This window comes from Microcaecilia unicolor, chromosome 9, assembly GCF_901765095.1.
Source record: "Microcaecilia unicolor chromosome 9, aMicUni1.1, whole genome shotgun sequence".
Taxonomy (NCBI): domain Eukaryota; kingdom Metazoa; phylum Chordata; class Amphibia; order Gymnophiona; family Siphonopidae; genus Microcaecilia; species Microcaecilia unicolor.
In genome coordinates this window covers 42,551,801-42,568,364 of record NC_044039.1, presented here as the reverse complement: position 1 = coordinate 42,568,364, position 16,564 = coordinate 42,551,801, and the positions used below count along the sequence as shown (strand labels likewise).

At 44.3% G+C, this 16,564-nt stretch overlaps 1 protein-coding gene across 3 annotated transcripts in view; it reads left to right on the top strand.

Annotated features, from left to right (window-relative positions):
* Positions 1-5,942, top strand: part of ADIPOR2 (adiponectin receptor 2) — a 165,660-nt gene extending 159,718 nt beyond the window's left edge. For all 3 annotated transcript variants that reach the window (XM_030214080.1, XM_030214082.1, XM_030214081.1), the window contains exon 8: positions 1,787-5,942. In XM_030214080.1, coding sequence (XP_030069940.1) covers positions 1,787-1,915 — 129 coding nt within the window. In that variant the 3' untranslated portion in view covers positions 1,916-5,942. The remainder of the gene's footprint in view (positions 1-1,786) is intronic.
* Positions 5,943-16,564: the final 10,622 nt, after the last annotated feature.

The window sequence follows — 16,564 nt, the reverse complement described above, 5'->3', positions numbered from 1 at the left end:
TTGTAATTTGAATATTTTTTACTGCTGTAATTGTCTATTGCTTGTTTGACTTATTCTTGGTGTACCCGACTTGACTGAATTCCTGCAAAAAAGTGGAAATACATTCTTTTTTTTTTTTTTTTTTTTTTTGAGTAATCTTTTTTTTTATTGAGAACAAGCAGAGCTTTCCAATACAAACATATAACATGTTAGCACTGATACCCTCTGGTTCTACAAAAGTCGCCAAAAATTGTGTATGCAAAGTTAGACATGTGCCTGATTTGCATGTGCGATTTAATATAATAAAGCCAATTAGTGCCAATAATTGGCTTAAGCAATTGGCACTAATTAGATTTAATTGGGACTTATGCATGTAAATTTAGGCACGGGATCCACGCCTGAAATTTACGCTTGACTCAAAAAAAAAAAAAAAAGGGGGGCATGGAAATGGGAGGGTCATGGGCGTGGTTTTGTTACGCATGTAATTACAGAATATTGGTGCTCTGCGTATAAATTTAGGCATGGGCATTTGCATCACATTTCTGTTGGTTCAAATGGCAGTGCCTAAATTGATGTGCAACCTCTCTTCTTAAGCGTTATTCTATAAACCATGCCGAAAGTTAGGCGTGGCTTATAGAATACCTCTTAAGCATCTTTTTATTATGCAGCATTTATAGAATTCACCTCTTAGGGGGGGAATTCTATATATGGCGCCTAAAACAATCGGCGCCGAATAAGCGTATTCTATAATCGGTGCCTAGATTGCCAATTATAGAGTACACTTACTTAATATTTTAGTGCCTAAATCTACACGCAACCATTTCACCAATGAAAACATGGTGTAAATCCCAGCACATAGATTTAGGTGCACTGGGCCATATTCTATAACTAGGTACGTATATTTTGGAACACCCACGAAATGCCCATAATCACGCCCCTTTTTGCCTATGCGCATTAGAAGTTCTTCAGACATTGTTACAGAATACGCTTAGTGACTTGTGTGCCAATTAGTACTTTTGATTGCTTGCTAAGTGCTGTTATCGGTACTCATTAGCTTGTTAAGCTTATTAAGTTATGTGCATTGTTATAGAATCCGCGCCAAAATCAGCGCAGATCTCTAGGCATGGTATGTAGAATCCAGGGATTAGCAACTAACATATGACATGTAGCTGTAAGTAGTCACCAGGGCCACCACCAAGGGGGCTAAGATTCTGAAGGCAGGCAGAAGGTTCTGCTCTCTCTCTCTCCTGCTCCTGTTTGTTGGGACCTAGGTGATTGCTTGCATTTAATGTGATAACCCGGGTCCCGACAGACAGAGGAAGGAGTAGACACAGGAAGGTGGAGGGGGCTGTGGGGGGAGGATCTGAGGCAGCTGCCTGAGTGGAGGGGAGCAGCGGCTGTGGCGGCCCTGTCCCTCTCCAGTCCTGGCTGTTTACTCTCAGCAGCCCTGGTAGTCACTAGTGAATGTGTAGTTTAGAAAGGGGGGTGTTAAGATATAACTACAGCCTCTCTCTGTGTGCCTTAGGGTTGATGAACACTGGCTTTTCTTTGTATTGTATATTGTGTGCAAATCCACAATTGTTTTTGCTTATTACAAGATTGCAATTTTTTTTTTTTTGGATAAAGACAAAAGGAACCTTTTACTAAAATTTAGTGCATGCTAGCAAAATTAGCATGTGCTAAATACTAGGAAGCCCATAGGTATAAAAGGGCCTCAAACAGTATTTAGATTAAAAAAAAAAAAAAAAAGAATATAGCTAAATTTCTTTATGGCATATTAACACTGTTTGTTTTCTTTTGTCCACAGTTCCACTCCCATCAGCTTTTCCACATTTTGGTGGTGGCTGGAGCCTTTGTCCATTTTCATGGTGTGTCAAATCTTCAGGAGTTCCGCTTCACAGTTGGAGGAGGATGCAGTGCTCAGAATGTACTATAATACTTGACTTCAGTAACTGGGAGTGAAATGAAGTGGTCAGGATTGGCAGTTGAATCTATTGTATCGACTAGTAATGTGGTAACGGGAAGAAACCTACACATCTAACTGGAAACCGAAGATTTTGTGTGGACTTCAACAAAAAACAAAAAAAAAAAAGAGAGAAACAAAAATATTACCTCAGATGATGGAATAAAAAAGTGTACAATGTAATTTATTCCGAAGAAAGCAAGGAGCAAAGGATCCTTAAATGGGTGTTCTGTTAAACGCCATATTTATTTATCGAAGACTCTTTGTGGGGATCATGGAGAGAGAAATGCCTTGAGCTATTTTTTAATTTTTTTAAGTAGGTTAAAATTTATATCCTGTAGGAATGTGATTAAGGTAATGATTTGGGGAGAAAAAAAGTTAATGTAAATAAGATTTCTACATTTCTGTTATAAAAAAGAAAATTGTGTTTAAAAAAAGGTAGTAAGGGGAAAATTTTGTACTTAATGGATCCGTATGAGTACCATACACTGTTCTTTCAAATTTGCACAAAGCATGTCATTGCAGGGAGGGTTGGAAATCCCAGTGGCATGAAATGGGCATTATGCAGGTGTATCTGCTTGTATGCCATTTGGTACTGGGGTGTATCTGCTCCTGCTTGAGCTAGACTGGCTATTAAGTTAAATCCTCTAAAAAAAAAAAAAAGCCCCCCCCCCCCCCCGGGAACAAGAAAGGATGATGCTGTTATAGCCATCATTAGTCACTTGTTTTATCCTTTGAGCACTAAGTCTTGCCGGCTTATTTTTGTGAAGCTCTTTTTGAGTTTTCCAGATTGCCAGTGAGAACTGTGGTACATGCTTGATTTGCACAGTAGAGAAAGAGAAAAATGCATGTGATGTGATTTTAAAATACCCGCATGTGGGTCTGTGCATGTGAATGCTGTCTGTTCCTTACATCCCATTCTGTTTTCATTCTATGCATTTGATTGTTCAGTCAGATATAGCACTTGATTATCTGAACTAGCAGATAAAATCAGCCTTTGACTAGGAACATGAAGAAAACAAATTGGGATCAGAGGGCAGTATGAATTATAGTGTGAAGGAAGCTGCTGGCTGAGGAGAGGTGGCAGTGAAGACTCTCTAGATCAGCAAATCTGGGTTTTATTGTACTGACACTGGGATCAGTCAGGGTACGCAAGCTTGCCTTAAAAACTTCAGGGTTTACTCAAGTGGCATTGTTCCACCACCTTTTAATCTGATTATCTGGTTCTCTTCTCCACTTTGGGCTTCCTGAACTTCTGCTCTTTTTACTGAGGGAGAAAGCAGGGGGCAGGGATGACATCCAAACTGATTTTTCCTATTGGTTTTACTGTGTAGAAGTTGCTCAGTGAGTTTCCTTTAAACAAAATGAAGCTAGTTAGGAGCTCCTGAAATCTGATTCAGTTCACACTCTGGTCCATATGTAGATTTAATATACCCAGCTCAGCAGGGAGAATCTTTTTTTTTTAAAGGGTGCTGCTGTAGTCCACTTCACTGTGTTTCATGGGCAGGCCTGTCTTTAAATTGAAGCTGCTCATTGTCCAAGAATGGCAAACTCCATGGCACTACAGGTCTTTATACCTATGTATTAATGCCACCTAGGCACACCTTGGAAAGGGTGTTCACTAAACATAAGTTAAAAATTCCATATTTTGCCTCTATGTAGAAAGAATGGGTTTTAAGCCTACAGGTATGTGTCATAGTCATTGATATGATATAGTCAAATATATGCTATTTCTCTTTTGTTAACAGCAGTGAAGCATGGAAGCAGCACAAATGACCTGCAGAAAATTCCAGTTCTGTGCAAATATTGTAATAGTGGTAAAAGAATTAATATATTCAGGTAGTATTTTTGACTTCCAGATTTGGAGGACAGATTTATGGTGTTAGTTTCTTCATTCTAATAAGCTTTCTTGGGAGCCAGGGAATATTTATTAACAAGTGGGTGTTTTTATACGATAGAAATGGGAGACATTTTGCTCACTCTGTTCAGTTTCTTCAGAACTGTGAATGCAAATTTTCAACACCCCTCTTGCCATGAAGAGGTAGTCATCCTTCATATCTCTCTGCAGATGCAGAAAGTACTGTATAAGCAGACATTCAAAGACAAGATGAGTAGTGGAAGCCACGCCGCTTTTGTCTTGGATTTTTGAAAAGTATTGATTTGAGTTTATAAGCACTATATTGGGGGTGCATAAGTTCAATCCTGGAGAGCCATCAACAGGTGTGTTTTTCAGTAGTTATCTAATAGATATGCATAAGATGGATCTGCAGGCATACTTTTGTATGCAAATCCATCTCATGTATATTTATTAGAGATTTCCTGAAAACCTGACCAGTTTGCTGCTCTCTGGGACTGAACTTTTATGCACCCTTGCAGGGTCAGGGGTGTGGGCAACTGATCCTCGAAGGCCACAACCTAGTTAGGTTTTCAAGATTTCCCCAATGAATATGCATCTACAGTATTCTCACAACTATGTATAATTTTCAAGCATTTATTATGTATTACAAAATATATTCAAATTTCATAACCACAAAAATATCATTATAGTGCTGTCTATGCTTATTCCATACCCTTATTTCCTTCTTCAAATACACATTAAGCATAAAGCTTCATTAAAAACATATAACCCCCACACCCTACTATTTGGAATTGTGACTCGCTCCTAACAAAGCCGGTCAAGTCCAAAAGCCACATCACAATGTCAGAGTGGCTTATCAAATCTTCAAATTATGTTCCATAAATCACATGACCATGCATTGTCCTGCCATCGCTGCGGCACTGTATAAATAGTCTGTCAGATGAGCAAATCAGTATAGTTCTACACTTCTAAGATTCCAGGTGCGGTCTATAGCAAACTATGAAGATTGAAGTTGCAATGCACAATCACAGAACTACTAGAGCCTGTTTCATACAGACACCAAACCCGAATGAATTTGCATGAGATTTATTGGCACACAACGGAAGCAGTATATGTAAATCAATATCTTGCATATTTGTTGTGGAAATCTTGAAAACTCAGTTGTGGCCCTTGGAATGTGGTTGGCCACTCCTGCACTATGATTCCATGTCCAGTCTTCCCCTTTCCCTATGAAACCTGTCCAGGTTAACTCTCCACAAAGAAAATTAAAAATTTAGTGTTCTGGAAATCTATTCTGCCTAATTCACAGATGTGCAACAAAGTGTGCACAGGAGGTAAATTATCACAATATAGAGTTGAATATCCTTGGAGTGAGCTCAAACAGACCTTTGTTTTCCTCATAATATATTTTTGTGACTTGGGAATTTTGCAGAATAGTGCATAAAGATCAGTATTAATCTCAATGGTACTATATTGCATTGGGTTTCAATAGCACTCGGTGTCTGTAATGTACATTCTAAAGACAAACATGGCTGAAGGAAGCAATGGTACATATATAATCTGACTTATGTAAAGCACTTTTGGGATAAGTTATCTGGAAGCAGAAACCATTAATGTATCATGAATTGTGTGTCGTCTCCTATTTTATAATGCACTCACTTCCTGCAAAGTGTCATACCCTGGTGCACTACAGCACACAACTGTTCAATAAGCAAACAAAAAAAAAATCAACTCAGAGAATTTAATAATCCTGTTGGGAAATGATTATATGTATTTAGAGCGTGTATGTGAGTGTTAACAAGAAGCAGCCTAGCTGTGCACTTTGTTCTGTAGCTTATGCTGAGAATCCTTCCCAGGCTTTTGCCTGAATGCCTTACTCTCAGCAGTCCAAGGCTTGCTTGCTCTTGTATGTCCGTGTCCCCATAGAACAGTTTACAATCCATCGCTTCTTTTCCTGGTAAATTGTGGCCTTGTTCAGTATTTTTAATTGCTTACTGTTGGAAGCAGCAAAAGCACATTTTGGGATCTTGGATGGGTGATAAGGGATGAGTGAAAAGGATGGTATGAATGTTCAGTGTGGGGATATCTTTACTTGCTGTATTATTCTTAACTTCTGCTAATAAAAGAACCACATGAAATACTGCTTTGTGGGTGTTTGTTTTTTGGGTTTTTTGCTGCTGTATTCTTGGAGGAGGAGGAGTTGCAGGCAATGTCTCCAAACTGATTAGTTTTTGTGCATTTACTTGCAAATTGCACTAAGGTAAAGTGAAGATACCTACCAAAAAAAAATAAACCCACTACAAAAAACTGTATTAATTGCCAAACCAATCTATTCAATATCAACCAGGATGACAAATTTCCAGCTATATTTAAACCACCTTCAGCAGCTATTGTAATTTTCTTTCATAGGTCCAAAAAACTCCCTTGATATTGAATAGATTGGGTTGGCATTAATAATGTAGTAGAAAGGTTTGTGGAGATTTAGTATTTTGTTTACCATGACTGATAAACTTCACTCCTAACCAAGGTATATGGATATGATCTTAGTCTCAAGTCTACTGCTAATGCTTGCATCATGCTAAAGAGGGGTCTGTGTTAAACATTCTGAGACCAAGGGCAGAAATTTCTGAGGGGGCTCCAAAACCAGCTGCACTTTCTTCCACTTGGAAAAGTTTGGAACTCCCTATGGCAATTGCCCTGTTTGTACTCCTATAATGCCAGCCCTATCAAAGAGTTTCCTTCTCGCGTTCATGTAGCCTAACAAGCTGTACTTTAGTCAAGCCTGTTGCACCCAATTAACTAAAGCCTATAAAGGGCGATTCTATAAACTGGTGCCTAAGTTATAGAATAATAGCAATTACACATGTGATTGGCACCTCTAATTTATTTCTTTTATGTTTTTCTTCGAGGACAAGCAGGCTGCTTGTTCTCACATGTGGGTCGTCGTCTGCGGCGGCCCAGGAATTGGCAAACACATTTTGCAAGCAAAATAAACAAAAAACAAAGTATTTTGGGAAAGTTCTGTAGTGCGGGTAGCGCGTAAGACTTCCTGCCCGCCGTGCAAGCATGCCTCTTTAGTTCTTTTTTCTCCACGGTTAGGTGCGGCAGTGTTTTCGCTGCGCTTCATCAGGCCCAGGAAGACTTCTCTTCGTGACTGATTTTCGCTTTCATTTTCTTTTATCTTAAAAGACTTAAAAAAAAAAAAAAGGTACTTTTCCCGTAGTTTTTTAAAATCTTTTTGTCCACTTTTAAAGTTTCCTTTCTTTTTCGACGCAGCCGGCCTTTGGGCCGCGCAGTCTGGTTTTTCCCTTTTTTATGCTTTTTTGGCACAATCATGGTGTTTGATTTCGCCGAAGCTGTTTTTTCTTCCATGTCATCGAAGACACCCAGCGGCTTCAAACGTTGTACTCGGTGCAACCGGACCATCTCAGGTACAGATACCCACACTTGGTGTATCCAGTGCCTTGGGCCCGACCATAGCCCAGCCGCTTGTAGTCTGTGTCTTCGTATGAAGAAACGGACCCAAGCGTCTCAAGGGGCCCAATGAGAGCTTTTTAGGGCTCAGTCCGGTCCTTTGACATTGACATTGGTACCAAGGTTGGCGTTGTCGACATTGACAGGAGCATCGACGTCAAGGAGAGAGGTAATGGCTGCTGAGAGACCAACGCGCTGGGACCAGTGAGGCGTCGAGTGGGTCTCCACCTGTCTCGAGGCCCCGAGGAGATGTGAGGATTCCACGTCCTCATCGGTACCAAGAAGTCTCAATGACGGGTGTCGAATGAAGGCTAAGAATCACCGTCATCATTCTCCGATACACGGTACCGGGAGCTCCGGGGCGTCGAGAGAGTTGGCACCCGAGAAGTGTCGGCGCTGAGAGGACCACTCCCCCTCGATACAGGAGGTGCCAATGCGTCGGTCTCTTGGTGGCCCGGTACCTGTTCCCAAGCCTCCATGGATTCTGACACCGCTTGTTCCACTGGCCCTGCTCCTCCGACAGCGGCTCTCAACGAGCGTATCTGGGCCTTGTTTCCAGAACTTCTGGAAAGCTTACTGTGACAATCAGCTTTGGTGTTGGGAGTGCTTGCGCCTTCTGTGCCATCTGCTGTAGCGGTGTCTGGCCCTTCTCCTGTGGTGAGGTCTCCAACTGCGGTGCCGTCTGTGGCATCGGCGTTGGCTGCCACCCAGGTTGACTCCCCTTCGACATCGGTGGAGAGAGCTTTGCCGCATCGGATCGGGCATCAACCTCTCGACATCGCCACAGAGGACATCATTCCTCGGCGTCGAGGCAGGTCCAGTGTCAGAGTACCTTGACACAGGTTGTGTCTGACACTGAGCAGGAGCGCTCGTGGGAATCAAAGGAAGATACCGGGTACTTCTCTTCTGATGAGTCCTTTGGGATTCCCTCTGACCCTTCTTCTCCGTTGGAAAGAAGACTATCTCCACCCGAGAGTCTTGTCTTTTTCCTCCTTTGTCCGGGAAATGGCTACGGCTATTCCCCTCCCTTTGGAGGTTGAGGATGAGCCCAGGACTGACGTGCTCGAGGTCCTGGATTATTCTTCTCCACCTAAAGAGGCTGTGACAGCCCCTCTGCATAAGGTACTGAAGGAAGTCCTTATGCGAAACTGGTCCGCCCCTCTGACCCTGTAGTTCCCAAGAAAGCTGAGTCCCAATACCGGATCCACGGTGAACCTGAATTGATGAGGTCCCAATTACCCCACAATTCCATGGTGGTGGATTCCACTCTCAAGAGAGCTAGGAGTACTAGAGATTATGCTTCGGCGCCCCCAGGCAGAGAAGCTAGGACTCTTGACTCTTGCGAGAAAGACGTATCAGGCCGCTGTGCTCGCTGCCAAGATCCAGTCATACCAGCTGTTCACGAGCGTACACTTGCAGGACTCGATAAGTCAACTGTTCAGCTTGGTTGAGACACTCCCTACGGAGCTGGCCGAGCCTTTTCGCCAGGTGCTCAAGCAGCAGAAGGCGTGTTGCAAGTTCCTGGCCAGGTGTACTTTTGACACTTTTGATGTGACATCCAGGATTGCTGCTCAAGATATAGTGATGCGCAGACTCTCATGGCTGCGTGTCTCTGACCTGGATCATTCTGTCCAGCAGCGGATGGCGGATATTCCTTGCCGGGGGGACAATCTTTTTGGAGATAAAGTAGAGGATCTCGTTAATCAGATTAAGAAGCATAATGATGCTATGGATTTTGTCTCCCACCGGGCGCCTTCTGCTACAGCCTCCTCATCTAGGAGATTTTTTGGAGGGAAGAGAAGTGCTCCCTATTCCTAATCTAAGCGTAGGTACACTCCTGCTTCTCGGCAGCTTGCCCAGGCTCAGCCCCAGCGCGCGTGTTCTCGTCAACAGCGTGCGTCTAAGGCCCATTCTGCTCCCCAGCAAAAGCAAGGGATGGGCTTTTGACTGGCTCCAGATCAGTATAGCTGCTGTAAAAGTCTCTGTGCCGGACGACTTGCCGGTAGGGGCAAGGTTGATGTTTTGCACCAAAGGTGGCCTCATAACCTCCAACTGGTGGGTTCTTCAAATAGTCTGGTTATGATGCACCCTCAATCTGGAATCCAAACCTCCAAATTGCCCACCAGGAGCTCAGTCTTACAGCTCCCAGCACAGGCAGGTACTTGCAGAGGAACTCTCCGCCCTTCTAAAGGCCGGTGCGGTCAAACCCGTTCCATCAGGGGAAGAAGGGCTGGGATTCTATTCCAGGTACTTGTGCAAAAGAAAACGAGGGATGTGTCCCATCCTAGACCTAAGAGGCCTGAACAAATATCTGGTTTGAGAAAAGTTCAAGATGGTTTCCCTGGGCACCCATGATTCAAGAGAACGATTGGCTATGCTCTCTGGACTTAAAGGATGCTTACACACACATCTCGATACTTCCAGCTCACAGGAGGTATCTTCGATTTCGGCTAGGAACACAGCACTTTCAGTACTGTGTACTGCCCTTTGGTCTGGCATCTGCGTCCAGAGTGTTTACAAAGTGCCTGGCTGTAGTCGCAGCGTCGCTACGCAGACTGGGAGTGCATGTGTTCCCTTATCTCGATGATTGGCTGGTGAAGAGCACCTCGGAGGCGGGCGCTCTACAGTCCATGCGAATGACTATTCAGGTGCTAGAACTACTGCGGTTCATGAACAATTATTCCAAGTCCCATCTCACCCCAGTTAAAAATTAGAATTCATTGGAGCACTGTTAAACACAAAGACAGCTCGAGCTTATCCTCCCGAGGCAAGGGCAGACAACCTCCTGTCCCTAGTGTCTTTGGTTCGAGTGTCTCAACAGGTCACGGCTCAGCAGATGTTGACACTTCTGGGGCACATGGCCTCCACAGTTCACGTGACTCCCATGGCACGCCTACACAGGAGATCAGCTCAGTGGACCCTAGCCCTTCAGACAGTCCGCCCAATTGTTTGTTTTGATCCCAACAGGAGGGAAGTCGCCATCGGAAAATGCACAATCTCCAGATGGCTAGCAGATTGCATTTCCTTCACTTATGCCCAAGCTGAGCTGACTCTAGAGGGCCATGTCAAGGCTTATAATGTTAGAGCCATGGCTGCCTTAGTGGCCCACTTAAAGTCGGCCTCCATTGAAGAGATTTGCAAGGCTGCAACGTGGTCATCAGTCCACACATTCACATCTCACTACTGCCTTCAGCAGGATACCCGACGCGACAGTCGGTTTGGGCAGTCAGTGCTGCAAAATCTGTTCAGCGTTTAGAATCCAACTGCACAACCCTAGACCCATTTTTGTTCTAGGCTGCACTCTGTTAGTTGATTTTGGTTTCAGGTCAATCTTTGTTCTGTCCTTGCCGTTGCAAGGCCCAATTGACCAATGTTCATTGTTTTGAGTGAGCCTGGTTGCTAGGGATACCCCATATGTGAGAACAAGCAGCCTGCTTGTCCTCGGAGAAAGCGAAGATACTTACCTGTAGCAAGTATTCTGAGGACAGCAGGCTGATTGTTCTCACAAACCCGCCCTTCTCCCAATTCCTGGGTGCAGATGACGATCCACATGTGAGAACAATCAGCCTGCTGTCCTCGTAGAATACCTGCTACTGGTAAGTATCTTTGCTATATTGTAAGCCATATTGAACTTGAGTTTCACTTGGGCTAATGTGTGCTAGAAATGCCATATATAAATAAATAAATGGTATTAATACATGTAAGTGCTAGGTGCTATTCTGTAACATGTCAAAACTGCTTAAGGCATAAGTGTGAGGGCGTAAACAGGCAGAGTATAGGTGGATCATGGGTATGTCTGAGATATGTTCACAAACTATAGAATACTATAAGTTCCACATACTTCAAGGCACAATTAGGCACCAACAGGTACAACTGCCATTGACTTGGTGCTTATCTTTAAGTGTGCCTATGCTGATGCTAGTATTCTTTAATGGAATATTGGTGTCAAGATACTGTTATAGAATTGGTGTTAAGCGCATGGCATTGGGGCACCTAAATTGTGGTGGCAGTGACCATAGTCTGTACTAGTGCCCCCATTAATGTGTCTTCCCTGTATCCAAAATAGTGTAATGGTCAACTTATTCATGCAATGTTCAGCTTATCCAATCAGGAGTGTAGCTGTGAAAGTTACAACATCAGAGCAAATAGTTTTAAGACTTAAGTCTTTCTAATTTTGGGGTTTCTTCCAGTTGTTTCTGTCTGAATAGGCAATCTTCCTTCCCATGGTTCTCATCTATGCTACTCATACAGATGGAAAAGGAAGACCATAAATTCTGTTGAATTTTCTAAAGGTTGTTTTTGAAGGGTATATGATTTGTAGTTGATCTCTTGCTTTCTCTTTACTTTTCTACAAAGGGTCTTATGTACCTATCCTGTGCATTCTTGATTTGTGATTGCTTATGTCCATCACCACCTCTTGAAGTCTGTTCCATGCATCTCCAATTCCTAAAGTTTTTCCTACACAAGCACACAACTGTGGAACGCATTACCAAAAGCCTTGAAAATGACGTACGACCACCTAAACTTGTGGAAATTATTAAAAACCAATCTGTTCAAAAAGGCATACCCTACCGATCCAGCTTAAATGCCTAATCTCTGCAACACAACCAAACTAAAGCACGTAATGGACATAACACAGCTCTTCCATTCTCTGATTCCCTAATGTGGCTGTGCCACGTGAACTTGATTTTACCACATTACCCTGTATTTGTTCACACCGGAGCCTGCAACGGCCTCTCTGGTACTATGTAAGCCACATTGAGCCTACAAATAAGTGGGAAAATGTAGGATACAAATGTAACAAATAAAGGATGCTGTGTATTTGGGTGGATAAATTTCCAGAGGATCCGTTTTTCACCCTAAAGCAGTTGAGAAAGTCTGTGGCCACAGAGCAGCTATGCTAACAGTGGAGAGTACTGTCTTGTGAAAGGAATCAATTAGAAAAAAGTCTAATAGTTTATTATTATTTAATCCATAAATATCAAGTATACATATATCACAAACTTGAAGATTGGAAAAACAATCAAGTATCCAACTTATCAAAAGGAAAAATTGCACCCATATTTAGTCCACAATATTTGAAGGGGTCAAAGGTGAAATATAATAGAGAAAATACAATATATCAAAGAGAGCAGAGTAAACTAAACAGAAATCTGATCGTAGTACTCTAATGGCTGAATGTTAAAACTCACTAATATACCAATACCGTCCCTGGCTTAAAGAAAATCAATCGTTTAGGTTAAAAAAATTTTTAACTGATATGTAATGCAGCATTTAACAAGAAATTTTAACATAAAAGTGGCATCTAAAGCCAGAACTCTAGGCTTAAGGGCAAGAATTATTTCCTATGCTTCTGCATCACTTGCAACAAATCAGGACATATACATATTTTAGAACCTAAACATTGAGCATTAAGATGGAAATATAACCTAAAAATTGAGCATTAAGATGATGGAAATTCAAAACAAAATGTCTAGCATGTTCCAAAGCAAAAGTCACTAAGAGAGTTGTCCTAGCTGTTATAATCTCCAAGGAATTTTCCAAGTCACTTGGCTCATCTCTCTTCCCTTAGACTAGAGTTGAACTTCTAGGCTTCACTCCTAATGTCAAGTATACAGTTCTTACGAGAGGTGGTAAGCTCTCAGCAGGTATCTGCAGAACCTCATGAAAGTATTTATGCACCATCTTCATAGGGGGAACACTCAGAAATCTGGGGAAGTTCAAAAATCTCAAATTATTGTTCTTTAATTGATTTTCCATATGTTCCAACTTCCGATCAACCAAAGTCTCTCCTTCAATAAAAATGAGAGGAAATCCGCTGGCAAGCGGAGAACTTAAATGCCCCATGGTAAAGACAACAAAGCACAAAAAAGTGGGAGAGCGACCAAGGATACCAAAAACTGGAAGATGTTCTTTAATTAAAAGTTTATTGGAGGTTTGAAGACTCGACACAATGTTGTGTTTCGGCCGTCAGGCCTGCATCAGGAGTCTGCTGTGCAGGATATTGCAGAAGAGTGATGATGAAAAATTCTTTGAAGATGTCACAACAGTCTCTTGCACAGAATGTAACTGGATGATAATAAAAATGGTTCTTCAAACGATGGCGTGGTAGTCTTGAAAAAGATTGTTCTGAAAATGATCGTGTGGTCTCATCAAACCGCTGCATGCACTGCTCGGTCCGGAGGGAGCGCATCAACTAAGCTAGACAGTTGCCTTATCGAGTCCCGCAAGTGTACGCTCGTGAAGAGCTGGTATGATTGGATCTTGGCAGGGAGCATAGCGGCCTGATACGTCTTCCTCCCAAAAGAATCAAGAGTCCTAGCTTCTCTGCCTGGGGGCGCCGAAGCATAGTCTCTAGTACTCTTGGCTCTCTTGTGGGCAGAATCCACCACCATAGAATTGTGGGGTAACTGAGACCTCATCAATCCAGGTTCACCATGGATCCAATACTGGGATTCAGCTTCTTCGGGACCACAGGGCCAGACAGAGGGGCCGACCAGTCAGGGCCGCCAAGAGACTAGGCCGGGCCTGTGGCAAGGCTGCCCCGCCTCTGCCGCCCCCGTCGCTTCCCCTGCTGGCCCCTGCTGCTTCCCCTGCCTCTGCCGTCCCCTGTCGCTCCCCCCACAGCTGCAGTCCGTGGTCTCACCTGCCTGCCTCCATGGCTCCAGGCCCCCTGCATTCAAGGCGGCAGTCGCAGATCGCCTCTCTTCTAGCCTTCCCTCCCTGTGTCCCACCCTCGTCTGATGTAACTTCCCGTTTCCGTGAGGGCGGGACACAGGGAGGGAAGGCCCAGAAGGGAGGCGATCTGTGACTGCTGCTTCAATTGCAGGGGGCCCGGAGCCGAGGAGGCAGGCAGGTGAGACCAGAAACTGCAGCGCCGGCGGCATGACCCCGGCGCCCGGCCCCCTTGGAGGCCCGGGCCCGGGGAATGTTGTCACCCTGCCCCCCCCCTCTCTCAGCAGCCCTGCGACCAGTTTCACATAAGGACTTCCTTCAGTACCTTATGGAGAGGGACTGTCACAGCCTCTTTAGGTGGAGAAGAATAATCCAGGGCTTCGAGCATCTCAGTCCTGGGCTCATCCTCAATCTCCAGAGGGAAGGGAATAGCCGTAGTCATTTCCCGGACAAAAGCGGAAAAGGAAAGACTCTCCGGTGGAGATAGTCTCCTCTCTGGTGGAGGGGAAGGTTCAGAGGGAATCCCATAGGACTCAGAAGTACCTGGGATCTTCCTCTGACTCCCACGAACGCTCCTGCTCAGTATCGGATAAGACCTCTGTCAAGGTACTCCAACACTGAACCTGCCTCGATGCCAAGGAACGATGGCCTCAATGGCAATAGGCCAACGCCCGATCAGACTGCTACAAAGCTCCCTCTACCAACGTCGAAGGGGAGTTGACCTGGGTGGCAGCTGACGCCGATGCAGCAGGTGGCACCACGGTCGGGGACCTCATCGCAGGAGAAGGGCCAGACACTGCTGCAGCAGACGGTACAGAAGGTGCAAGCACCCCCGACACCGAAGCTGACTGGCGTAGCAGTCCCTCCAGAAGTTCTGGAAACAAGGCCCGGACGCGCTCGTCGAGAGCCACCATCGGAGAAGGCTACGGGGTCGGAAGGCTACCTGCTCCCGAGCCTCCACGGATTCTGACACCGCCTGTTCCAAGCTGCTAGGATACCGATGCATTGGCACCTCCTGTATCGAGGGGGAGCGATCCTCTTGCTGCCGACGCTTCTCGGGTACCTATTCTCTCGACGCCCCAGAGCTCCCGGCACCATGTGTTGAAGGAGAACGATGACAGAGCTTCTTCGCCTTCGCTCGACGCCAGTCATCAAGACTCCTTGGTACCGACGAGGAAGACATGGAATCCTTACATCTCCTTGGGGCCGGGTCCAATGGTCGGTCTTGGGGGGCCTCTATAACAGGAGGCCTCGAGACAGGTGGAGACCCACTCCTCACTGCTCCCAGCGCGAATTGGTCTCTCAGCTGCCATTTCCTCTCTTCCCGACGTCGATGTTCCTTTCGATGCCAACGCCGCCGACCTCGGTACCGATGTCGATGTCAATGTCGAAGGACCGGATCGAGCCCCAAAAAGCTTCTCTTGTTGGGCTTCTCGAGGCGCTTGGGTCTGTTTCTTTGTATGAAGACACAGACTACAAGCAGCTGGGCTATGGTCGGGCCCAAGGCACTGGATACACCAAGCGAGGGTATCAGCACCTGAGATGGTCCGGTTGCACCGAGTACAACGTTTGAAACCGAGGGGTGCCTTCAATGACATGGAAGGGAAAACGGCTTTGGCGAAATCAAAAGACGTGATTGTGCCTGATAAAAGAAAAAAGGGCACAAAAATAAGGAAATAACCCGACCGCGCGGCCTAAAAACCCACCGCAATGAAAAATAAAGGAAACTTGAAAGGGGAGAAGTAATTGGTCAATTGAGAAGTAGGTTTTCAAGCAATTGGTGGATTTTGTTGAAGGTGTGAGGTTCTTAGATAACCATCAGTATGATTTCTGGGCTGGACATGGGATTGAAACCTTGCTTGCTATCCTCTTCGAATGTTATCTGACAGGGGATGGATGCAGGACAGACTTTGGTTTCCTTGTATGTCTCTTTGGCATTTGGATGTTGAATTGTTATTATTATTGGAGAAATTCAGTGGCGTAGCTAGGGTAGTTGACACCCGGGGCCGGTCATTTTTTAACACTCCCCCCCCCCCCCAAATCCAATACTAGGCATACCGAGAATACAAAACACTCAGGACCTATAGAGCAATTCTACCATACCATAAGCAGTAATTTGTACAAGTCACACAAGGAAAAGGAAAGCATCTTAAACACTACAGTGAGCACTAGAACATTAATTCACCTATTGTAAAACGAAAACAGACGGATTAGTACAGATCGTAGATCCTGCACAGTCAATGCCAACCGAAAGCCACGTCTTTTTCACAAACACAGATACACCCTAATCCACTATAGAATAAGTAATCATAAACTTTCTATTTAGACAAAAATTAAACTGAACCCTCGATGCCAGACTCTGCATACAATACAACACCACAGAAACAGAAAATGTCCCCTAGTACTGTGCAAAATATAAAGACAGCAGATGTAAATTTGAAAAAACTAACAAATACCAATCACCACTTTACAAATTAACAAATAGAAATAAAACAAATACAGAAAATAAAATAATACCATTTTATTGGACTAATACATTTAGCTTCCAGAGGCCAAAATCTCCTTCCTCAGGTCAATACAGTATAGTGCTGTTACAGTATCCTATCCTGACCTGA